At 44.7% G+C, this 26384-nt stretch overlaps 1 protein-coding gene across 1 annotated transcript in view; it reads left to right on the forward strand.

Moving 5' to 3' along the window:
- Window positions 1-26384, forward strand: part of EDIL3 (EGF like repeats and discoidin domains 3) — a 974710-nt gene that overhangs the window by 338407 nt on the left and 609919 nt on the right. The window contains exon 4 of the mRNA XM_029573785.1: window positions 12099-12227. Coding sequence (XP_029429645.1) covers window positions 12099-12227 — 129 coding nt within the window. The remainder of the gene's footprint in view (window positions 1-12098; window positions 12228-26384) is intronic.

The following is a 26384-nucleotide window of genomic DNA, read 5'->3' on the forward strand; positions in this document are numbered from 1 at the left end:
CTGCCTGAACAACTTTGTAATGTGGAGAGAACAAAATGGAAATTAAGTGGATATTTACTCATCCTAGTACATACAATAGTAAGAAGAGAGTAGTGAGAGACTTCTTAATTTATCCGGTACTAGTAGGCAGATCCGGTCTAAGCACATTTTTTGAATTCAAGAAAATTTCCAATTGATCTGGTTCCAGAAAAACATATCTAGTGTTTTCTAGATTCAAAATACATTTACACAGAAATGTTATCATTATTTTTGTACCTAATTGTCGTGCTCTAGGACAGAGAGTAAGAAATGTCTTTCTTCGTAGTTGAGTGGGTCTTATTATATCTGGAAAAATCCATATTTTCCCACCAAGGTATAGCTTACTTCTATTTCAAAAGAAACTCTTTAATACCAAATCCCTCTCAGCTGCTGTTGAAAATTTCACTAAAAGTACACCTCTCTTTTCTATTTGCTCTTCTTGTGTTGTTTCAAGAAAACCTGAGAGATATTCAAGTGGGGATGGTGACTCCAGACGCCAACCACGATTTTCACTGTCCCCTGACACTCCACCACTTCTCTGATCCAACCCAGGTACAAAAAAGGCTTTCAACATTTTTGGCAGTTCACAGGGAGCAATAGATAGTAGAGATGTGAATCGTGTGATCGATCGTCTTAACGATCAATTTCGGCTGGGAGGGGGAGGGAATCGGATCGTCGCAGTTTAGGTTTTTTAAATATCGTGTAAATCGAAAACCGGCACACTAAAACATCCCTAAAACCCACCCCGACCCTTTAAAATAAATCCCCCACCCTCCCGAACCCCCCAAAATGCCTTAAATTACCTGGGGTCCAGTGGGGGGGAGGGTAAGGGGGAGGGCGGGAAAACCGGCACACTAAAACAAACCTAAAACCCACCCCGACCCTTTACAATAAATCCCCCACCCTCCCGAACCCCCCCCAAATGCCTTAAATTACCTGGGGTCCAGAGGAAGGGTCCCGGTGTGATATTTTACTCTCGGATCTCCGGGTGCGTTGTAGAAATGGCACCGGCGCTACCTTTGCCTTGTCATATGACAGGTCAAAGGTAGCGCCGGCGCCATTTGTTTTTTGTCCCCCGACGTCAGGAGCGTAGGAGATCGCTCCTGGACCCCCGCTGGACCCCCAGGGACTTTTGGCCAGCTTGGGGGGGCCTCCTGATCCCCACAAGACTTGCCAAAAGTCCAGCAGGGGTCCGGGAACGACTTCCTGCACGCGAATCGTTTTTCCGTACGGAAAAACGATTCGCGGTAGGAGATCGCTCCCGGACCCCCGCTGGACCCCCAGGGACTTTTGGCCAGCTTGGGGTGGCCTCCTGACCCCCACAAGACTTGCCAAAAGTCCAGCGGGGGTCCGGAACGACCTCCTGCAGTCGAATCGGGTTGCCTTAGGGCCGGCGCCATTTTGCGCAAAATTGCGCCGGCCGTAAGGCAACATGATTCGACTGCAGGAGGTCGTTCCGGACCCCCGCTGGACTTTTGGCAAGTCTTGTGGGGGTCAGGAGGCCCCCCCAAGCTGGCCAAAAGTCCCTGGGGGTCAAGCGGGGGTCCGGGAGCGATCTCCTACGCTCCTGACATCGGGGGACAAAAAACAAAATGGTGCCGGCGCTACCTTTGACCTGTCATATGACAAGGCAAAGGTAGCGCCGGCGCCATTTCTACAACGCACCCGGAGGTCCGAGAGTAAAAGATCACACCGGGACCCTTCCTCTGGACCCCAGGTAATTTAAGGCATTTTGGGGGGGGTTCGGGAGGGTGGGGGATTTATTTTAAAGGGTCGGGGTGGGTTTTAGGGTTGTTTTAGTGTGCCGGTTTTCCCGCCCTCCCCCTTCCCCTCCCCTTCCCCCGATTTACGATTTTTTGACGATAAATCGGGGAATTGTTATTGTATCGCGGCTCTAACGATTTTTGATGATTTAAAATATATCGGACAGTATTTTAAATCGTCAAAAAACGATTCACATCCCTAATAGATAGTGACTCTTGAAGAAATTTCTTATGCTGTTCCATGGGGGTATTAATTTATATTTAGGAAAGTTGATAAATCTTAGATTATTATATCTAAGATTATTTCCCAGAATTTCCATTCTTTTCTCTATCCTGGAGTCCCCTTGTATCAAACCTCTTTGTATTTGCTTGATTTGGTTCATTTGTACATCCAACTCTTCAATTTTTGTCGCATTCGCTAGAACCACAGGGTTAACCACATTACATTGATATTGAAAACCTTTGACCATTACCGTTAAAGAAATTATCACTTTTTCAAGTATTGATATCCCATTCCACAGCGAATCTAGAGTAATGGTCTCTGGCTTGTTTAAAAGTTTAATGCCCATTATATTTATCATTGTGGTTTGCATCTCGGTCTGCTGCTCAGCCTGGTCTGATTGACTCCTTCCCACGGCAGTGGTTTCTGGCAAGAAACTGCCCCCTCCGCTCAATATGCCAATGTTCATCTCTCTCAGGGCGGTTAAGGTCCCCTTGCCCTGGGTCTGCCTTGCCGCGCCTGCAGCTGGGCCCTCCTCGATAGTTTCTTCCATATGTTGCATCTCCGGCAACAAGGCTTCCACTGACTCCAGCACACCGACTCGGGCAGGGTGGGAAGGTGTATCCGGTGCTCCAGGGCTTAGAGATAGATCATCAATAGACATTAGAGTCTGCATCTCCTCCTGTGTCAAAGCCGACTCTCCTGAAGATACCCCCACTGCGGAGAAGAATTCCTGGATTCTCATTTGAACTGGAATAGGTCTAAGGTGGGGGGGGGGGGGGTCAAGATTCCCTCCCTTACCTTCCCCTTTCTTTTTGTATGCAGCATGATGATCTTGAAAGGTAATAACAGCACAAAAAAATGACACCATCTCAGGAGCTCAACAAACACATCCTCTCTTCACTCCGCCATTTTGTCTCCCTGGCCCTGGACCTCTTTTTCAATGCCTCCACCTGGCAGCAGGAATTAAAAAAGAAAACATTGCTATATTGAGAAAATGATGCAGAGCCTGCACATCCCACCCCTTCCACAATTCAAGCTATTTTTAGCGTTTTTGTGTCGGTATTGAAAATTTCCTATAAGGTCCAAACTACATTTCCTTCTTTAATACTCTAGACCTCACCCATACTCAACTCTCTGGGCAAAAAGGCCTAGACATTGAATCTCACCCTGAGCACCAGCCAGGTAGCATCTGCCCTTTCCTGGTTCCGGCAGTGCCCGGCAGTGCCCAGCGCTACTAGGCGCACATCGCTCTCATTAAAGTTTGGCAGCCAGCCTTGAGGCATGCTGCCAATGGTTCTGCACAAAATGGATGCCTGGGCATGGCTGTGGGGGATGGACTTCATAACACATGTGCACTAGGAGCCACGTGTGAGGACATTAAAAGATGTCCAAGTCCAAGGCGTCTCTTAAAGGTGCTGGATTTGGGCATCTGAACAACCTGTGAGGGGCAGTCCAAATCAGTGCCTGTAAGACATGCCCCGGAAAAAGTGTCTGAATATGCAGCTCCTCATGGACGTCGATGTCCAGGGCATTTCTTAAAGGCACTGGATTTGGGATTTCCAATAACCTGTGAAAGGCATCCCAAATCTGGCTGCTTTAAGAGATGCCCCAGACTGAAGCATTCGTTGATGCGGCTCCTCATAGACATTGATATCCAGGGCATAACTTAAAGGCACCAAATTTGGGCATCCCAGCAACCTGTGATGAGCGGCCCAAATCCATGGCCTTTAAGAGATGCCCCAGACTTAAGCATCCATCGATGCAGCTCCTCATGGACGTTGATCTCCAGGGCATTTCTTAAAGGTGCCAGATTTAGGCATCCCAACAACCTGTGATGGACAGCCCAAATCCACACCTTTAAGATATGCCCTGGACTAAGCATCTGTTGATGTGGCTCCTCATGGACATTGAAGTCCAGGACGTCCAAGTACAGGGCATCTCTGAAAGGGACATTGCTCAGTAAGGATGTAAAGGAACTACATTAAACCACAGATACACTCAGCTGTAAAAACACAATTTATTAATTAAAAAGAAATCAGAAAACTAAAGATAACATTAGAATATCCTGGAACATCCTTCAGTGCCTGTCTCAGACTCCAATTACAACTCCTGAACTAGAAAACACAAAAGAATGGATTTAGATTATTTGAAATATCTTCTACAGAAGAGAGGTATATTTGTAAGACCTCTAAGAACCTACATGAGAAATACATCACAGTGATCCTTCGGTGAACCTCCAAGCCTCGCACTGTGTTGTCTGCTTCCACAGCTGGTGGTAGGGGTAGATCTAGGGACAAGTTTTGAGGGACCTCCAATTCCAGTCCAAAGTTATATAGCATGCAGCAAGCCATAACAATGCATGTGACCTTTTTGGGACTGTACTGGAGGGTACTACCTGACTGGTCCAAGCATCTGAATCATCCTTTCAGCATGCCAAATGTCCGCTCGATGACAGACCTAGTGCTGGTATGTGCCTTGTTGTACTGTCTTTCCGCAGTGGGGCCAGGAGCAGAGTCAGCAACCACGGCTTACAGCCATAGCCACCATCACCTATAAAATAGGTAAGTGATATTGCATCAAAGACACTGACAAAACACCATGAAACATATATATACAGTACTTCTTATGGCATATACATAACTGACTTATTTTATACTATACCCACCTTAACAAACTTTGATAAAATGAGGAAAATAGTTACAAAAAAACTGAAAGGTGCAGCTGAAAAGGTTAAAAGTGTTCAACAGGTAAGACATTGTTTAAAAATACAATCCTAGACGCGCAGTCCAGATGTATTCCATGCATTAAGAAAGGTGGAAAGAAGGCAAAATGATTACCAGCATGGTTAAACAGTGAGGTGAAAGAGGCTATTTTAGCCAAAAATCATCCTTCAAAAATTGTAAGAAGGATCTATCTGAAGAAAATAGGATAAAGCATAAGCATTGCCAAGTTAAGTGTAAATCATTGATAAGACAGGCAAAGAGATAATTTAAATTAAGTTGGACATAGAGGCAAAAACTCATAATAAAAACTTCTTAAAATATATCCAAAGCAAGAAATCTGTGAGGGAGTCGTATGGAGGGGCTAAAGGGGCTCTTAAGAAAGATAAGGCCATTATAGAAAGACTAAATTAATTCTTTGTTTCCGTGTTTACTAATGAGGATGTTGGGGAGATACCAGTTCTGGAGATGGTTTTCAAGGGTGATGAGTCAGATGAACTGAACCAAATCACTGTGAACCTGGAAGATGTAGTAGGCCAGATTGACAAACTAAAAAGTAGCAAATCACCTGGACCAGATGGTATGCATCCTAGGGTACTGAAGGAACTAAAAAATGAAATTTCTGATCTATTAGTTAAAATTTGTAACCTATCATTAAAATTATCCATTGTACCTGAAAACTGGAGGGTGGCCAATGTAACACCAATATTTAAAAAGGGCTCCAGGGGCGATCCGGGAAACTATAGACCAGTGAACCTGACTTCAGTGCTGGGAAAAATGATGGAAACTATTCTAAAGATCAAAATTGTAGAGCATATAGAAAGACATGGTTTAAAGGAACACAGTCAACATGGATTTTCCCAAGGGAAGTCTTGCCTAACCAATCTGCTTCATTTTTTTGAAGAGATTAATAAACGTGTGGATAAAAGTGAATCATTAGATGTACTATATTTGGATTTTTAGAAGGCAGTTGACAAAGTCCCTCATGAGAGGCTTCTAAGTGCTGCACCCGTCGGTTGCAGACAGCTGAGACCTTTGCTGCTCACCTCATTTTGCCCAGTAGCTCCGATTCTGGCTAAGATGGCCACCTCTGCCTCTGCACGCCGACCTCCCTGGCATTCCCAGGACGGCGTGGGCGATCCCGGTCGCCATTTTGAATCTGGTGTGACCTAGGGCACACACAAGTGCGCCTGCCTCCTTCTTACGCACATCATAGCGGGAACCTCGTGAGTGTCCCCTCCACAACACGTCACTGCCTACATGTATTTAAGCCTACCGGACTTTCCTACCTACGAGTTAACAAGGATTCCATCTTGCTCAATTCCTTTCCTCTGAGATGCTTCATCTCGCTGTTCCTGTATTCCAGACAGAGTGACTCAGGTACCCGCTCCTCGGGGGCCTTGCTGCACTCAGGGCTATCCGTTCCTCGGAGAGCCTTATCTGCCTGTTTCACCTTCACCAGCTAAGTGAGTTCCTCTCGCAGCTTCCTCGGGCGACCCTTCACTGTTCCTGCTTTGGGTCTCCGTTGCTGCTACTACAAATTCTCTACTGCAACACCACAGAGTGAGTACTAGACCTGCTCTACATTACTGCTTCCATTTTGCTGTGTGGATCCTTGGGTTAACCCGCTCTGCAGACCACTACCGGATCCACGCTGTCTTGTGCCAGTTGCCAACATCTATCACCGGCTTACCCCACACTGCGGACCACTACCAGAACTACCACGCACAAGGCCTACCAAGAAGCAAGTATTCCCTGGGTTATCCCGCTCTGCGGACCACTACCGGATCCACACTGTCTTGTGCCAGTTGCCAACATCTATCTCCGGCCATCCCTGTGCTGCGGACCACTACCAGAGCTACCACACACAAGGCCCACCAACAAGAAAGTATTCCCAGGGTTACTCCACTCTGAGGACCACTACCGGAGAATCCATCCCAGGTCTTCCTACTCCAGGACTGAATTTATAAACGCACTCCTTGCTATATAATAAATATTCTCTGACTCCTGTGTCTATCACTGCTGAGACCCAGCCTGTTGGGAGAGTCCCACAGAGCTCCTCCCTGTGGGTGGAGTCATCTCTCTCCATGAACCAAGGGCCCACAAACCAAGTTCAAACATAACACTAAGAAAACTAAAAAGTCATGGGATAGGAGGCAATGTCCTTTCGTGGATTACAAACTGGTTAAAAGACAGGAAACAGAGAATAGGATTAAATGGTCAATTTTCTCAGTGGAAAAGGGTAAACAGTGGAGTGCCCAAGGGATCTGTACTTGGACCAGTGCTTTTCAATATATTTATAAATGATCTGGAAAGGAATAAGACGAGTGAGGTTATCAAATTTGTGGGTGATACAAAATTATTCAGAGTAGTTAAATCACAAGTGGATTGTGATATATTACAGGAGGACCTTGTGAGACTGGAAGACTGGGCATCCAAATGGCAGATTAAATATAATGTGGACAAGTGCAAGGTGTTGCATATAGGAAAAAATAACCATTGCTGTAGTTACACGCTGTTAGGTTCCATATTAGGAGCTACCACCCAGGAAAAAGATCTAGGCATCATAGTGGATAATACTTTGAAATTGTTGGCTCAGTGTGCTGCAGCAGTCAAAAAAGCAAACAGAATGTTAGAAATGATTAGGAAGGGATGATGAATAAAACAGAAAATGTCATAATGCCTCTGTATTTCTCCATGGTGAGACCTCACCTTGAATACTGTGTACAATTCTGGTCGCCGCATCTCAAAAAAGATATAATTGCAATGGATAAGGTACAGAGAAGGGCAACCAAAATGATAAAGGGGATGGAACAACTCCCCTATGAGGAAAGGTTGAAGAGGTTAGGGATGTTCAGCTTGGATGGCTGAGGGGGGATATGATGGAGGTCTTTAAAATCATGAGAGGTCTTGAACGAGTAAATATGAATCAATTATTTACACTTTCGGATATTAGAAGGACTAGGGGGCACTCCATGAAATTAGCAAGTAGCCCATTTAAGATTAATCAGAGAAAATTATTTTTCACTCAACGCACAATTAAGATCTGGAATTTGCTGCCAAAGGATGTGGTTAGTGCAATTAGTGTAGCTGGGTTCAAAAAAAGTTTGGGTAAGTTCTTGGAGGAGAAGTCCACTAACTACTTAGGGAATGGCCTCTGCTATTACTGTTATCAGTAGCATGAGATCTTCTTGTTGTTTAGGTACTTGCCAGGTTCTTGTGGCCTGGTTTGGCCTCTGTTGGAAACAGGATGCTGGGCTTGATGGACCCTTGGTCTGACTCAGCATGGCAATTTCTTATGTTCTTATGTTCTAATACAATCGTACCAAAAAACTTTTTCTGGATAAAACAACGTGTACTTGTAATTCCTCCTTGCCACCTGGTTGACTATCCAAGACTTCCGATAGATACTGTTACTTACCAAGCAACCAGCCATCACTGTAGACCTTCAGGAAAATTGGTTCCAAGTAACAAACGAGCAAAGATGGTAGGAATCGTGGCAACTCCCTGGAATCCTCGATACTACATTCTGGATCCGTTGATGCGCATCACATACCACCTGCACATTCATCAAATGGAATGACTTCCAATTGCAGAATGCACTCTCCTGTTCTGAGCTGGGGGTAAGTGTGATATGGGTGCAGTCTATTGCACCCAATACATTGGGCATCCCAGTTATGTCAAAGAATCCATGCAGGATCTCCTGCAGTTGTTCTGGGTCCACTGGGAAATAAATATATTGTCGCTTATGTTTCATCATAGCCCTCAAGACTTGTCCAAAGTGCTGCAAGCCTGAGGACTCATTCATCCCGCAAACCAGTCCTACACTATTTTGAAAACTTCCTGTGGCAAAAAAATGCAAGGTGCACAGATGTTTCACCAGCCCAGGGATTGTATGGTTGCGAGGTGATTGGATCTATCATTGCTCAGGTCCTCATACAGGGTCTCATTTGCACTAGAGATGGGACAGTATCTTCGCACCACTTCTGACTCAGGTAATCCAAGGAGAGTTGTGCATGGCTGAATAACACGCTGCCTGCAGGGTCTTCAGATGACTCTGGGCTGCACCTGAAAACATAATAACATAAGGAACATAAGACATGCATACTCGATCAGACCGAGGGTCCATCAGATTTTTTTAAACTCAGTTAGACCAGCCACATCCTCAGCTTATCAGAGCTGTGCAGCGGGCAGGATCCAAAAGCATACATTTTTAAGCAGACCCAACACTTCAGGGTTCATAAAAGGCCCTTGTTATTTAAAGATGCCTGAGACCTGGGATTTGACGTCCATTGTTCTAGTAATGGATGTTCAAATATATAATTGCGATGGAGAAGGTACAGAGAAGGGCTACCAAAATGATAAGGGGAATGGAACAACTCCCCTATGAGGAAAGACTAAAGAGGTTAGGACTTTTCAGCTTGGAGGGGGATATGATAGAGGTGTTTAAAATCATGAGAGGTCTAGAACGGGTAGATGTGAATCGGTTATTTACTCTTTCGGATAGTAGAAAGACTAGGGGGCACTCCATGAAGTTAGCATGGGGCACATTTAAAACTAATCGGAGAAAGTTCTTTTTTACTCAACGCACAATTAAACTCTGGAATTTGTTGCCAGAGAATGTGGTTAGTGCAGTTAGTATAGCTGTGTTTAAAAAGGATTGGATAAGTTCTTGGAGGAGAAGTCCATTACCTGCTATTAAGTTCACTTAGAGAATAGCCACTGCCATTAGCAATGGTTACATGGAATAGACTTAGTTTTTGGGTACTTGCCAGGTTCTTATGGCCTGGATTGGCCACTGTTGGAAACAGGATGCTGGGCTTGATGGACCCTTGGTCTGACCCAGTATGGCATTTTCTTATGTTCTTATGTTCTTAGGTGTCCTTTTAACATTACCGACACTGAAGTCCAAGGTGTCGTGTGATGGCCTCAAAATTGGATGTCCATTTGACAAGTTTTTCATAAAGATTTAAAAGGATTAAAGCCATTTGCTAACCTGTGCCTGTGCCGCCGCTGCCGCATGGTCCTCTGGCCTTCTGTTTTTGGCAGGGTTATTTGCTATCATCCTCCCTTGTGTGGCTGCCCTAATTCTTGCAGATGCAAGAAAAAGGTCAGCATGACAAGGAAGTAAACAGTTTCCATTAAAAAAGAACAAAATATGCAGGAAACCTTCAGGAACCTCCAGCTTCCACTAGCTCCAGCACAATAATGCCAGGGCAAGGCAAGTGCAAAATTTCGAGCGTAAAAAAACTTGCTAAGGATGCACAAAATTTCAGCACGTTACTGAATTGAGTACTAATAGATAATTGTCACATTTAAGTAAGATTTGCATGCCATTGGTGCTATTCCCTATGCACAGATTTTGTTCACGCGTAATGGAAGCACTAATCCAGGTATTGCATTAATGTTTCTTTTGCACTCAAAAAATGTGCGTCCAACTGCTTTCTCACCACCGCAGTAAGCGGAATGCCTGATACTGCATCGGCCCCCTTATGTTTCCTGTTGTAAGTTTTTGTTCATTTTAGCTATTTTCTCATTTACTTACTCCAATAGGAGCAATGACAGCAGGTGCTGAACATAGTATAAAATGTTGTCCCCCATTTTTTACTAAGACAACGTATTCTCTGTCCTTTACAGTAAAAAAAATCAAGACATACACAAATGTACAAACAGTGAGCTCTTATAAACCTCAACATTGAAATCCTGATTAAAATGCTAATTTTGTTGCAGCTTAAATTATTTTCTGTTGGTGTTCTGGCTCCCACCAGGATTACCTACAGACAGATGTCTTCCACAAGAGACTTACTGCATACTGATTCAAAATAGGTAGTCAGCAGGGCCACAACCATTCCACACTTACCCACTATAAACAATGAAAACAGACTGATTCCAGGAAATAACAGCTGGCTGATTATGAAGCTCAGTTATATGTCAGAAAGCAATATCAGAAAACAATAGTAATGATATGGCAACGGGCAATGGTTACAATAATTCTGGAAGGGTGGTCTGGCTGGAGTTTCGGGCCGCCTGACGCTAACGGGCGTGCCAGATGAGCTCCAGCAGCTTGACACCAGAGGGGGTTGGGGTGGGTGGGAGAGAGGAGCATTATTCAAAATACTCCCTTCGTGGCACCATCCTATTGGTGGGCACCTCGGAGAGAGTATCAGCAGTGGGAAAAAGTATTTAAGGGAGCTGGGTTTGCGGCAGGAGCTTTCTTCCCCTGAGGTTCCTGGCTGAGTGGCGACCCTCCCTCCCACCCTTGTGCTTTGCTTGTTTTGTAAATGGATGGTTTTAGTTGCTGTTGCAGCTTTGGTTAGCTGTTTGCATGAGCCTCATTAGTGCTCGGTGGTGGCTCAATAGGTAGCCAGTTTGGAGCATCAACTAGCTGGAGCAATACCCATTGGGTGATTGGTTCTTCTGGGCTTAGCTCCTTGCTGGCAGGTGTCAGGGGCTGGAGTTTAGGTGGCGGGATGCTGCCCAACTAGGACTAGGCCGGGCATCCTGCAGTTGGCTATCTTGCTGGCTGGTGGCAGATAACCGCTGGTTTATGTTGTAAAAGGGCTAGTTGTGTGTTTTGTTAATAAAGCTGTAGCCTGTTGATTCCCATACCAGAGTGTCTTGTCTTTTGTTGAATATAATGTAAAAGGGCGATGAAAGAAAGTGGAGTGAAATTTTGGCTGCATCTGTTATTGTATGCAATGAACAAAGCTTATGTTCCTTACTGATGAAAAGAAGACCCATGGAATCTGCCAGTATTGGAAGTTCAAGATGACAATTCTTTTGTTCTATTATTGTAGTCTCTGATATTTATACTATTTTACCCTATTGGTACTTTCCCCTTATGCATTGAGGAAGTAGTAGCAGTATTTGCAATCAACAGCAGTTTTTCTTGTGATCTGGGTTCACATGGAGGGCTCTGATGCCTGTTTGAAAAGCACATTTATTTAGCACATACACTTGTCTTAAATTGATCAGACCTAGGTCTTTTCCCCTTTATGATGTTATCTACCCCCAAGTTTCTTTAGAATTGATTAGAAAACCCCAATTTTGAAGCTCAAAATAAACTGTATTGCTTGCTCCTTTGATTTTAATGGGAAAAAAAGAAATAAATGAAACAAAAAAATTATAATTTTTTTTCTTTTGAAACCAATGAAATAAATGAAGTTATCTATGAAATGAATAAACACCCATAATGAATTTTTTGTCTCTGCACATGACTGTTTCATATTACATCTAGCCTTTATTTTCTAGTCACAAAAATCAAACTGTTTGTCCATTACTATGTAAATTATTATCTGTAATGTAATGTAACCGGTTTTTTTAATCTAAATGTATCATTCTAACATTTGATTTTGTCTTTTATCTTAATTTTAGGACCTTGTCTTCCCAATCCTTGCCATAATGGTGGAACTTGTGAAATTAGTGAAGCATATCGAGGAGATACATTCATTGGATATGTTTGCAAATGTCCAGATGGCTTTAATGGGATTCATTGCCAGCACAGTAAGTTTGAACAGCATTTTGTATAATTATAAAATAATATTGAGCAGTATGTTTACATTAAAGCAATAGAAGTTTAATGATATATAAATTAATCATGAATATAGCCCTTGGCTGGTCAATTTTATTGATTTTTTAAACTGAAAATAATATAATTTTTTTTAAAAATTGGAACTTTGACCCCACCGCCTTATAAAGTTTGAAATTTATTTGTGTGAGTTTATAAACCCTATCAGTTAAAGTATTTTGTTCTTCATTCACCCACATTTGGGACTTAAATATGTATGTCCAATAGATGTTTAATGAGTTTGTCAAATAAAAAAGATCATATCCTATACTTAAAAATGTGGTTTACAAGCTGCTCAGGGGTCTCCAATATTTTAATTTTTAGAAATTGTATAACATCTTTTTTTTCTTTGCAATGTGCATATATCTCATTATTCATTTTTGAATGTGCAAACATGATTTTCTGACAACATCAAATCTGGAAATGGATGAAGGAAGCTCAATTAAAGGAAAGCAGACAGTTGCATAGGAGTGCATGATTTGAAACAGTGTTATAGGGATGTGAATCGTTTTTTGACGATTTAAAATATCATCCGATATATTTTAAATCGTCAAAAATCGTTAGAGGCACGATACAATAGGAATTCCCCCGATTTATCGTCAAAAATCGTAAATCGGGGGAGGAGGAGGGGAAGGAGGAGGGCGGGAAAACCGGCACACTTAAAACAACCCTAAAACCCACCCGACCCTTTAAAATAAATCCCCCACCCTCCTGAACCCCCCCAAAATGTTTTAAATTACCTGGGGTCCAGTGGGGGGGGGGGGGTGTCCCGGTGTGATCTTCCACTCTCGGGCCACGGCTGCGTTAATAGAAATGGCGCCGGCGCTACCTTTGCCCTGTCATGACAGGGCAAAGGTAGCGCCGGCGCCATTTTGGTTCCTGTCCCCCGACGTCACGAGCACAGGAGATCACTCCCGGACTCCCGCTGGACCCCCAGGGACTTTTGGCCAGCTTGGGGGGGCCTCCTGACCCCCCAAGACTTGCCAAAAGTCCAGCGGGGGTCCGGGAACGACCTCCTGCACTCGGGCCGTATAGCAAAATGGCGCCGGTCGTATGGCCGTATTGCCATATGGCCGGCACCATTTTACAATATGGCAATACGGCCGGCGCCATTTTGCAATACGGCCCGAGTGCAGGAGGTCGTTCCCGGACCCCCGCTGGACTTTTGGCAAGTCTTGTGGGGGTCAGGAGGCCCCCCCAAGCTGACCAAAAGTCCCTGGGGGTCCAGCGGGGGTCCGGGAGCGATCTCCTTCGCTCGTGACGTCGGGGGACAGGAACCAAACTGGCGCCGGCACTACCTTTGCCCTGTCATATGACAGGGCAAAGGAAGCGCCGGCGCCATTTCTATTAATGCAGCCGTGGCCCGAGAGTGGAAGATCACACCGGGACCCCCCCACTGGACCCCAGGTAATTTAAAACATTTTGGGGGGGTTTGGGAGGGTGGGGGATTTATTTTAAAGGGTCGGGGTGGGTTTTAGGGTTGTTTTAGTGTGCCGGTTTTCCCGCCCTCCCCCGATTTACGATTTAAACGATTTAAAAAAAAACAAAACAGCGACGATCAGATTCCCTCCCCCCCATCCAAAATCGATCGTTAAGACGATCGATCACACGATTCACATCTCTAGTATCCATATAAGATACTTTAAACAAGGTAAATTGTCATGGATATGAGGATGTGGAAAAAATAATTCCCAATTACTTGAATCAACTACTCGTAAAAGGGGTTTGAAAAAGAATATATTATGCTCGGCTTGTGAACCCTTGGACCGACGGGAGGATGGTATACCTTAGGAGAAGATCCGTAGGTTCTCCCGTTGGGTGGAGAGGCAGAGCAGGAGACGTGACCAGCTGACCCTCGGCACTGGAGACTGAGGCGACTGTGGAGATGGACGCAGAGATGAGAAGAGATCCCCTGAAGCAGGACGATATCGTCCGAAACACAGCTGTGTCGGGTGAACTACCATGGAGTAGATGAGTATTTGTGTCCCCTCCTTATAATTACGGAGATTGTGTGACTATCGATTTTATGACAAAAGGAAATAGAAAAAATAACTAAAAACAGATAATTTAAATTAAAGCAAGGTGACCCTATACAAGAATAGAGTCTGTTGCACAATACAGACCCTTAAAGTAAGGGGCCTACATATATTTGGTTGTGCACAAACATAATGTGTTTAAATTATACTTGTGGTACCATTGATTGTTGATATCGTATATAAAAAAATAAAACAATTTTAAATACCTGTCGGAGGGCCGTGGGTCCAGGCGGCCGGTGGGCGGCGGGCAGCCATCAGCGGCATCCGGTAGTCCCTTCTCCCTTCCTCCCTCCCTCCCCTGCCTGGATGAGCGCCAAAATCACACGGGCGGGTCGGCAGCGGCGGGGCGGCAGCAGGATCCGGGAGCGGCGGGTAGGCAGCAGCGGGGTCCGGGGGGGCAGCGGCAGCGGGGTCCGGGGGGGACAGCGGCAGCAGGATCCAGGGGCGGCAGCGAGATCCGGGGAGCGAGTAGCAGCAGCGTGTTCGATCGGGCAGGCAGGTAGGTGGCAAAAAAACGATGGCCGCCTGCACGGGAAAAGCGTGCAATTGGCCGCTGAAGACGTGACGTCACGACGTTTGGCGTCACGGGGTGTGACGTCACGTCTTCAGCGGCCAATTGCAGCTTTCCCCCGTGCAGGCGGCCATCATTTTTTCCCACCTACCTGCCCGATCGAACACGCTGCCGCTACTCGCCCCCCGGATCTCGCTGCCACTGCCGCCCCTAGATCCTGCTGCCGCTGCTTCCCGGACCCCGCTGCTGCCTACCCGCCGCTCCCGGATCCTGCTGCCGCCCCCCCGCTGCCGACCCGCCCGTGCGATTTTGGCGCTCATCCAGGCAGGGGGAGCCGGAGGTCGTTAGCCGTCGGCTCCCTCTGCCTGGATGAATGCCCGTGCGAAATCGGGAGAAGGGACTACCGGATGCCGCTGATGGCTGCCCGCCGCCCACCGGCCGCCTGGACCCACGGCCCTCCGACAGGTATTTAAAATTTTTTTTGTTTTTTTATATAACACACAGGTTTTTTGTTTTTTACACTTTTTACACTTTTTACACTTTTTTACACTTCCTGGTGCCTGTCATTTCAAATGTCATTTGAAATGACAGGTACCAGCGCACCCAGGTTACTGTATAGGCGCTGTTACAGCGCCTATACAGTAAAATGGGTTGCGCTGGCATAACCCTTCCCTAACGCTTCACAGCCGCGGCATGCATTTGCATGCGATTAGAAGAGAGAATCAGGCGTTAGGTCAGGAGAACTGTGCGTGCGGGGAGGAAGGGTGCGCCTGACACTGCCCCACTGTTTTTACCGCGGCCTTACTGTATTTAGTATTTAGTGGGATTATTTTTTTTTAAATTGTTCTAGGTCAGTATGACTACATCTATATATTACTGGTTTATCAGAGAGTGAATTAGAGGATGGATATGTTCAGGTAATAGTAGTATTGTTTAAATAGTGGTCTGTCCATGGTACAGTTCAATTGTAATTTTTTTTCGGTTCAGGTAGAAGTTTGATGAATAAAGAAAAATAAAGTCCAAAGTATTGCTAGTCATCTGCAGCCAGACATAATTTTGAGAAATGTCTCACAAGTGGAATATGGTGGAGAGAGGTCCATGTGGATGTTAAAGGATGATAATATTAGATGGGTTTGGAATGGAGCTGTTAAAAAATTCAATCAAAGGGGAAGAGTTATGCAAAAGAAGGCCTGGTGGACAATACTGTATATTAGGCAAAGGTTATATGATTTAGAAACAAACAACTTACCTTCATATGGTGGAGGACTATTCATTGCAACTTGCTTTAGCCCTAGAGGCCCACACCTTTTTGTTTTAGACACAGTTCTGAGACATAAGTATAATCTTGTGGGCAATATTGGTTAAGTAGAGGAGTGTCACATTCAGTTGTCCATGATTTGATAATACAAAAAACAATCTGATTTAACAGCAGATACAATATCATGAATTATAGGCATTTATTTATGAGAGCATGCAATAATTAGAATTGTAAGAGCAGCTTGCATAGGCACTGAGATAAGAGTTGACATGATGATGTCTTCATGGTTGTAACGTTTCGGTGAAATGAGGCCATAGCGGCCAAGTACAAGCACGGTTGGTATGTTTATGATAAATGAAGGATGAGATAAGGAGTTGATGCAGAAAGGCTGCACACAAAGAAGTGCACAAAGGGGCAGGCTCCGTTGTGCATATTCCTTTGTGCAAGTGCCCCTCTAGTGTCGACAGCCTGAATTTAAATGGCTTGCATCCCTGTGATGTCACTGGTGGGGCAGGACCAGCAGCAGGGTGGAAATTCCTCCAAGGGCTTCTGGGATAGCATCCTGCTCCAATCTGCATCCAAGAAACATGTATATAAAGAAGTGGGAGAGGAAGGAAGTGGATGGGGAAGGGATCATCTTGTTGACTACTTATTTTATGCCCCACCAACTGCCAATGCCACCCTAGAGAGTATTATTTTTAGGAGTAATTCATATTGATTAGATATACTGTATGCCAGTACAATTGTGACTTCAGTTCTGGTTTTAAGTATGAACCTAAAAGGATATTAAGCTATACCTGGACAAGAAGAAGATCCCCATTTTAAAAAGGAATATGGAGTGAAGTCTCATTAATCTAAAATTTAAAACTGAAATAACTAATCCAGAAATAGAAAGGCTTATATGTGAAAGCTGCTATTCTGGTTGTATTCTTAAGATTTTCAAATAGAAGCATGGCACCTGATGAAGTTTAAATTATCATACACAAGTGTTTATAGTATTTTTTTAATATAAATTGTTCTTTAATGACTGAATTAAGTAATTTGTCAAAACACTTGTTACAGAAATAGCCAATTATTTTAATCAGGTTCAATGGAGATGATGGGAATTGTTGCCCTGCAGGCATACTTTACTGTGTAAAATTGCATGGTAAGTAACTTAATGGAACTGTGATTCTCATCCCTGCATATATTAAAGGCAATTAGGAATGAAAGAACTTTTCAATATAAAATATAATTTTGAAATTAACAGCTTTTATAAAATGGTAAAAAGCATTTTTTGTTGAATTGTAATACTGTACTCTTTCATCCACAAAATTAATTATCATGGCTTGGGAACTAGAAATACATTTGCATTATTCTGGTCTGTTTGAGAAAAAGCATACTAAGAAAAACTGTAGGTAGTAGCTATTTGTTCATTTTTATTGAACTTCATTCCTATTTATGATTCTCATTTAATACCTGCTCTGAAGCACTTCACCTTTATTCCCTCCATTAATATTATACAAAACACTGAATGTATGTTTAAGATATTATTATATTTATTTGTATAATTTGCTTCGTTTCAGAATTCGAAGAAGGGGGACTATGTAGCCTTCATAGCTCATGGGCCCTAACATATATGCATTAACTTTAGGGATGTGCAGTGCCCAAATTTTCTGTTTGATTTATTTTTTCATTTTGGGAGTTTTTTTCCACCTGGATGCAGGGGTTTTTTTTTTCAGTTTGGTTTATTTGCCAAACCAAGAAAAATTAAACTAGGGAAAAAACAAAATAATAAAATAAAAAATGAACAGCTGAAAAAAAAAGTGCCTCTGGTGGCCCTGGTGTCCTAGTCCAAAAACAATCCAGGTCCAGCACTGAGGCAAAGTGTTAAGGTCTAAGCCTAGGCTGGGTACCAAGTCCTGGTTCTGATATCAGGGCCTGCTTCTGATAGAGCATGGCCCTGAGGCCCAGTACCAGTATTGAGGCCTAGGCCCAGTCCTGATCTGGTTCCGGGGCCCAACCATAGGACCTAGGGTCTGGTACTGGGCTCCAGTTCTGCAGCCTGATCCCATCACAAAGGCCTAGACCTGGCACTGAGTCCTGGCCCTGAGTCTTGTTTCCGTTGTCTAGATCTGGGTCTCCAGATGTCATCTTCTTGCCCTGGCACTTGAAAAATGATGCCACCTGCTTGGAGAATGGTGCCAGAGTGACGTCACTTAGGGGCATACCACTGGTGTTGCTGGCTCTATTTTGATGTACATCAAAATGGTGCCATTCATTCGGGAGGAAGGTATTGAAGTGACATTACTTTAGTACCATCCTCCTGGTCCCAACATTGAGTCCAGGCTTCAGAGTTGGACTCTGTCACCAGTCTTAGGCCTCAGTGAGAGGTTCTTGGCTCAGGGCTGGGCCCACTGCTGGGACCAGGCCTCAAGGCTAAGACCAGATCTAGTCCTCAGTGCTGGGACTCTGCCTTGAGTCAGGACCCAGTGCCAAGCAAATACCTGGTACTGCTCGAGGAAAATAAATAAAAAGCATTCAGAAATGTTCAGATGTTTTCACAGGAGGGTATTTTTGGTATTCATTACATTTTTTGTATTCATGAAAAACAAATACACATCTCTATTATACTTAAATTGGACCAATAAAAGAAATCACAACCTACAAAAATTCCAGCTACTGGAATTCTGATTTCTAGGGATGTGAATCGTTTTTGAACGATTAAAATTATCGTCAGATAATTTTAAAATCGTTCTAAATCGTTAGAGTACACGATACAATACAAATGCCCTTGATTTATCGTCAGGGGCATTTGTATTGTATCGTTAAATAGGGCACAGAAATTATTTGGGGGAGGGCGGGAAAACCGGCACACCAAAACAACCCCTAAACCCACCCCGACCCTGTAAAACCAATTCCTTACCCTCCCCCATCCTCCCGAACCCCCCCAAAATGTTAAGTTACCTGATGGTCCAGTGGAGGGGGTCCCGGCGCGATCTCCCGTTCTCGGGCCATCGGCGCCATTTTGGCTACCACTAATTAAAATGGCGCCGATGGCCGATAAAAAAAAAACCCCACCCGACCCTTTAAATCGACCCCCCTTAGCCTCCCCCACCCTCCCGACCCTTTTTTTTTAGGGAGGCCCGCGCCGCTAAAAAAAACAAACCCACCCGACCCTTTAAATCGACCCCCCCTCCCGACCCCCCCCAAAACCTTTTAAAATTACCTGGTGGTCCAGGGGGGCCTAGGGGGGTCTCGGGGAGAGATCCAGGGGGGCCTCGGGGTGAGAGGAGAGATCCAGGGGGGCCTCGGGGAAAGATTTCCCGTTCCCAGGCGTCAGCTGTTTCTAAAAAAAAATGGCGCCGATGCCCCTTTGCCCTTACCATGTGACAGGGTATCCATGCCATTGGCCAGCCCCTGTCACATGGTAGGAGCACTGGATGGCACATGATCTGGCACATGGTTCACATCTCTACTGATTTCCATTTTTACTTTATAATGTAAATCGCTCTGGTTCTCATTTTTGGGAAAAGATGGTATATTAGTGCAAATGTAAACTTCAGTAATCAGTTCTTAATGAAAAGAAATGACATGGAAACATTTATTAAACAAGTTTTATGAAACAATAAAAGATGGCATATTTTAGTTTATCCAAAGCCAAGTACTATGAAAATAAGTCCCAAAGTTGGGAATGTGACTTTCCAGGTATAATTTGAGACTCCAGAAAAATATTAAAAAGTAAGAAATCATTTAAGATTACCTCAGCTGTTTAGACAGTATGTTTCTTGTGTGGGACATTATTTTGCTAAACTCTGATGATAACTTGAAATATGCGTGAACGTGAGTATGATTGTGCAAATGTGTGCACATGTAAAATGTGTGTATGTAGATGAAGCCAGTTGTGCATGTTTGTATGCATACATTTGTGCATGTATATACGTGCGCAAGCGCACGCTCACACACACAAACACACACACTTCCGTGAGGGTGGAACTTACTGTTCTTCCCGGGTCTGCCGCCAAGATGCCTACACCAGCATGCAAGCCAAATTTTACCACCAGGGACATTGCCCACTTGGCATCCCTGGTGGTACAGAATGAAAACACGCTGTTCCTGTGCATTGGTGTGAGGCACAACCTGAGAAGGAGCATGGAGGCCTGAGAGGAGCTGAGGTATGCCTTCAATAGAGGAACCTCCCACCAATGTGAGGTAAGTAGTGCATAGAGATCCCAGTAGGGGCTGGGGGTGGATAGGTAGTGCATAAGGGGCCAGTAGGGGCTGGGGGTGGGTAACTGGTGCATGGGAGGAGCTCTAGGGGTGCATAGGTAGTGCATGGGAGGACACTAGGATGCCAGAATTGTTCAAAATATAGGATCAGAGTAAATATGTTTGCCTGTATAATGTTATATATGTATATTAAAATATTTTGAACAGTTCTGTCCTTAATGTTTATATATAGCCAGTCTTACATGCCTGTTTCATGGTTCTTCAAACTCTACAAAGCTGTCCCTCTTTCCTCTTTGTAAATGGGTAAGCCTGCTGCATGCACTGTACAGCTACCTTAATAGTGACCTAGGGTATTAGGACCCTTAATGCAGGCTGCCGAGGAGCAGGTACCCAGAGCATCTCATGCCGAAGTGCAGGAACTGGAACAGGAAGTCCAAAAGAGTGAAGTGGATTCAGCAGTGAGGGAACTCCTTGCCAACTCGTCCATAGGCAGGGCCAGCCAGCTTAAGTACAGGAGAGTGTAGACATCATCCAGAGGGAATACCCCCAAGGTTCCCACCATGACGTGCTTAAGACTGGCCTGTGTGCGCACGCGCCTAAGTGATCCCATGAGCAAGATGGCGGTCGTCAGCGTCAACGCTGTCCCAGGAACGTCAGTGAAGTCGGCGGTAGCTGGCGGAGGCCGCCACTTTCCCCAATGGTGTCAAGGCAGCAAAGAAAGAGGTGAGCATTAGTGGTCGCAGCCGTCTGCGACCGACGGGCGTAACACAAGATCTCTCTCTTGTTCTGTGCACAACAGCCCTTCATCTCTCATCACATACAGCTCTTTCAGATTCCACACCCCAGATGCATGACTCTTCACTTCTTGGTATTGAATCCCAGCTGCCATATCTTTGTCCACCATTCAAGCTTCCTTAAATCACATCTCATTCTCTCTACTCCTTCTGGTGTGTCCACTCTTTTGCAGATCTTAGTATCATATGCAAATAGACAAACTTTACCCTCTGTCCCTTCCACAATATCACTCACAAATATATTCAATAGAACTGGTCCCAATACCTATCCCTGTGGCACTCCAGTAACACTGTTTTCTCTTCAGAGCAGGTTCCATTTACCATTACACACTGTCTTCTATCCGTCAACCAGTTTGTAATCCATGCCACCACTTTGGTGCTCACTCATTTTATTCATGAATCTTCTCTGTGGGACCGTATCAAAAGGAGACAGAGGCAAGCTGGAGCTTCACCAATAACAGTCCAGGGGTTCCGTATGTTGATCTTTTGGTTACCCAGATCGCCTTGGCTTAGGTGGACCTTGGAGGGTCTCCCAGAGAGATAGTGGAGAGGTGTGCCCACCAAGAGCAAGGGTGCGTGGCTCATGGAGAACAGATGAGCTAGACTGGAACAGAGTGAACCGGAGACCACTGGAAGGGAACGGGAACTGAAGGTCCTCCGGGCAGGATAGGCAGTGCCTAGTGGTCTAGCTTGTAGAAGGCTGTGGGCAGCGACAGAGCAGGCTGGCCTGGTGGTCACAGGAGAAGCAAAGAGAGTATCCGAGTGAAGCGCAAGGGTCAAAGACAGGGTATCCATCCGAGGGTGGTCAGCCAAAGCAAGGGTCAGTTCCAGGGATCAGTCTGAGCATGGTCAGTAGCAAGCAGAGGTCAGTTCCAGGTGTCAGTCTGAGCATGGTCAGTAGCAGGCAGAGGTCAGTTCCAGGCATCGGTCCAACGTGGTCAGAGGCAAGCTGAAGTCAGTACCAAGTATCAGTCCGAGGAGGTACCACCTGGGTAGCAGAACGTGGTACAGGAATCAGGAACAGACGCAGAGACACAGGAGGACCACGGGAATACAGGAACGCAGGAACACTGGAACAATACCGGAATGCAGGAACACTAGAACAAGCACAGGAACAAGGAACACAGGAATGCTGGAACAGGCACAGGAACAAGGAATGCAGGAACACTGGAACAAGCACAGGAACAAGGAATGCAGGAACACTGGACTTCAACTAGCTACACAGAATGTGTCGACTCATTTGCCAAGGCAAGGAACAGGAGACTGAGCTCTGCCTTTTATGCAGGGCTCAGGTGACGTCATTGTCGCACGCCGCGGAAGAGTTTCCCACCTTGGCCTTTAAAGGGCCGGGTGATCCGCACGCGCGCCTAGGGGCGGACCTGACGCCGATGAGGATGCCAAGCCCCAAAGTGAGGAGCATTACGAGGTCGAAGGCCCCGAAGGCTCTGGAGATGCTGTGGGATGCCCCTCCTTGCGGAGGGGAGCCCAAGGTGAGCAGGCCCAGCCGTGGCAGCAGCGCAGCCAGAATGCGCAACAGTGACATGACAATTTCATTGGCCATTTCCTGCCACCCCCAATCTTTAGTTTAAAAGCCTTTTAATATATGATCTGAATTTTTTCACTTAGCTTCCTCCTTCCTACTATGGACAAATGTAGGCCATCCTTATAGCCTTATAGCCTTATAGCCATATAGCCTTTTACTGCTCCATATACAACCCCAGCCTCCAATATATCCAAAACTATTTTCTGTATACCAGGTTTTGAGCCAGAAATTGAAATTATTTATATGACATATCTTCTCATTTCCCTTTCTATGAACAGGTAATATTTCCAAAAAGGCAATATTTATTGCAGTGTATCTTATCATCTTGCCTAGATTTGGAAATCTTTTTGTACTTCATGGATACCATTTCTATTGAGGTCGTTGGTCCCCAGATGGATGATAACACTGATATCAAAGTTCCTACTTTCATCTTCAATGACTTGGACTATCTGGTTTGCATTTTTACTAGCTGAGGATGCTGGAATGCATTTAACTAGTGTGTCCCCATCAAAAAGTGTTCCCAAATTGGTTCTTCTGATGATGGAGCCTCCCAGCAGAAGCAGCTTTCTTTTATGGCAATTTATTCTGTTGCAGAGCTTATAGGTGCATTGGGTGACTTTACTTTTAGAGATCACTTTTATATCTATTAGAGATGTGAATCGGAACCGGAATCGGTTCTGATTCCGGTTCTGATTCACATCGTGGGTTTTTTTTCGTCTGGCCCCATCGCGGTTTTGTTTATCGACTGCGCCCGAGCCGATAAACAAAAAACCCACCCCGACCCTTTAAAACTAATCCCTTAGCTTCCCCCACCCTTCCGACTCCCCCAAAAAAACTTTTTCCAGGTAACTGGTGGTCCAGTGGGGGTCCCGGGAGCGATTTCCCGTTCCCGGGCCGTAAGCTGCCACTAATAAAAATGACGCAGATGGCCTTTGCCCTTACCATGTGACAGGGTATCCATGCCATTGGCCGGCCCCTGTCACATGGTAGGAGCACTGGATGGCCCGTGCCATTTTTAAAGATGGTGCCGGCCATCCAGTGCTCCTACCATGTGACTGGGGCCGGCCAATGGCATGGATACCCTGTCACATGGTAAGGGCAAAGGGCCATCGGCACCATTTTGATTAGTGGCAGCCGACGGCCCTGGAGCGGGAGATCACTCCAGGGACCCCCACTGGACCACCAGGTACCTGTAAAAAGTTTTTGGGAGGGTCGGGAGGGTGAGGGAAGCTAAGGGATTAGTTTTGAAGGGTCGGGGTGGGTTTAGGGGTTATTTTTGTGTGCCGTTTTCCCCGCCCTCCCCCAAAACGATAAGAGAACCCCCACGAACAATTTCGTGGGGTTTTCCTATCATTTTGGGGGAGCCCCCGATTTCTGACGATTTTGAAAATATCGAACGATATTTTCAATCGTCCGAAGCCCGATTCACATCCCTAATATCTATTGCTGAGGTTTCTTCATTCTCCAGTTCAGAAAAAGCAATATGTAGGGGTAACATTGGGGAGACTGTGCGTCTTTTCATCACAGGCCTTATTCTGCCAGAGCGCACTGTTATCCAGTTGTTCCTGGGTTTTTGAATTCTGAATGCCTGGCATCTTTGTGGGAGTGGGGGGTTGATGCACAGGATGGGCTTGTTGAGAATCAGAGGCTTCAGAGTCATTTAACAAACAACGTGGATACTTAAGTCAAATTCACCAAGCAAAATTAAAAATAAAAGAATTATATGTTCACTTGTAACTGACCTATGATTATAAATAAGGCTGAGTCATAAAGTGACACTGCTCCCACAATGAAGCCTATTATGACTGGTCAACTTGTATAATTGAAAGCATCTTCTAAGTACTGTTGGCACATTTGGCAATCTGTTTGATACACTAGTATTTACCACAGCTCTTTTCCCTCACATATTAGGGATCACGTGATTTACTATCGATTGAGTTGTTACAGGCAAACATATTTTTTTATATCAAAAATCCAGACTATTTAAATATCACGTCTTATATCTGAGATCTAGCTATTTAAATACAAATGTTTCAGGTGCATTTTCAAAGGAGTTACACATGTAAATGTAACATAGTATTATAGTAATTTTCAAGGGTCATTTTTCCATGTAATGAAGGTAATTTTGAAATAGCCACGCGGGTGCACATGTTCATGCATATGCCGGCTCTAGCCAAAGGAGATGGCCATATTATAATATACGTGCATGCACTCCAGGAGAGAGGGGGTGCCAGCATGGCCATTTGGCTAGGGCCTACAATGTTCAAGGGGCCTACTTTTGTTGAGCAAAATTTTTAAAAAAGCTAAATATATCTATTTCTAACATGTATAAATAAAAATTTCAATTGTAATTGACGAATTTGCTAACAAAAAAGCTTGTAAAGCCTTCTTAAATAAATAAAAATTATTTGGGAAATTTAGAAAATGATTTCTGTTATTAAGTATCACATCAGAACCTTACATAGGGGCCTACTTTTCTTAGCTGGCACGGGCTTAATTCCTGCTTTCTCTGGCCCTGCATGCATGAATGCATGCATGGTATAATGTTGACTTATATGCATACATATGTGCACAATTTTATATGGACACACATATGTGCATGCAAATGCAGCCTCTACTGCGTACATGGGGGGATTTTAATAGATGCGCACCGACGTATTTATGTTTTCCCAGATCATTCACAGTTCACCCAGGTAAAGGATAGGATTTCCTAACTCCCCTAGTTAATTAGCCTCCCTTTTACCCTGTTAATCCCTGTTAATACCTTGCTAACTAGCCTAGTTTTTTTGTTTTAGGAATTACACGCCATCAATAGCAGAAGTAAAGTTACACAGTAGGGGACCTGACACATGCTTGTGAGCTTATTTAATTCATAAATCCTGGAACACCCATGCCCTGCCCTGCCCACACCACGCCCACGCCCTACCCCTTTTTCATAAAAAAAATATTGTGTGCATACCAGGAGATATGTGAGTACGTGGACACCTTTTAAAATCCACACGGTGCATGCTGGTCCCGCATTCCAACCAGGGTCACCACTCTTGAAGCACCAATTTGACTGTGAGAAGTTCTCGGTCACCCACAGTGTAGTGCTGCTCTGTGGGAGAGAACTTGTGGGAGTAGAATGAACAAGGTATTAATGTACCCTTTGGAGAAAACTGACTTAAGACGGCTCCCATCTTGAGACTGGATGCTGAAGACAAGGAGTGGAACAGAAGACTTATTTTAACATCTGAAAGACGGCTTGTGCTTTGGGTGTCAACACATGAGTGTTAACCCCTTTCTTGGTCATGGCAGTGAGCGGAGCAGCTAGGGTAGAATAATTGGCAATGAAGCTCCGGTAATAATTAGTGAAACCAAGGAAACATTGTAAGGCCCGTAGGCCTACTGGCTCATGCCAATCTCGGATCCCTTGGACTTTCTCTGGATCTATGGAGAAACTCAATTGGATATGATGTACCCTAGGAAGGGTAAGCGATTTCGCTCGAAGAGGCATTTCTCTAACTTGGCATATGGATGATTTTCTCTTAGATGTTGGAGGACAATCCAAATATGATCTTGATGGGATTCGAGGTCCTTGGAAAAGATTAAGTTGTCTTCAAGATATATGACCATGAATGAGTACAAGAGGTCTCGGAGGATTTTGTTCATAAGGCGTTGAAAGACCGCTGGGGCATTGCATAGCCTAAAGGGCATCACTATGTATTCATAGTAACCATCCCTCGTATTGAATGCGATTTTC

This window comes from Rhinatrema bivittatum, chromosome 1, assembly GCF_901001135.1.
Source record: "Rhinatrema bivittatum chromosome 1, aRhiBiv1.1, whole genome shotgun sequence".
Classification (NCBI taxonomy): domain Eukaryota; kingdom Metazoa; phylum Chordata; class Amphibia; order Gymnophiona; family Rhinatrematidae; genus Rhinatrema; species Rhinatrema bivittatum.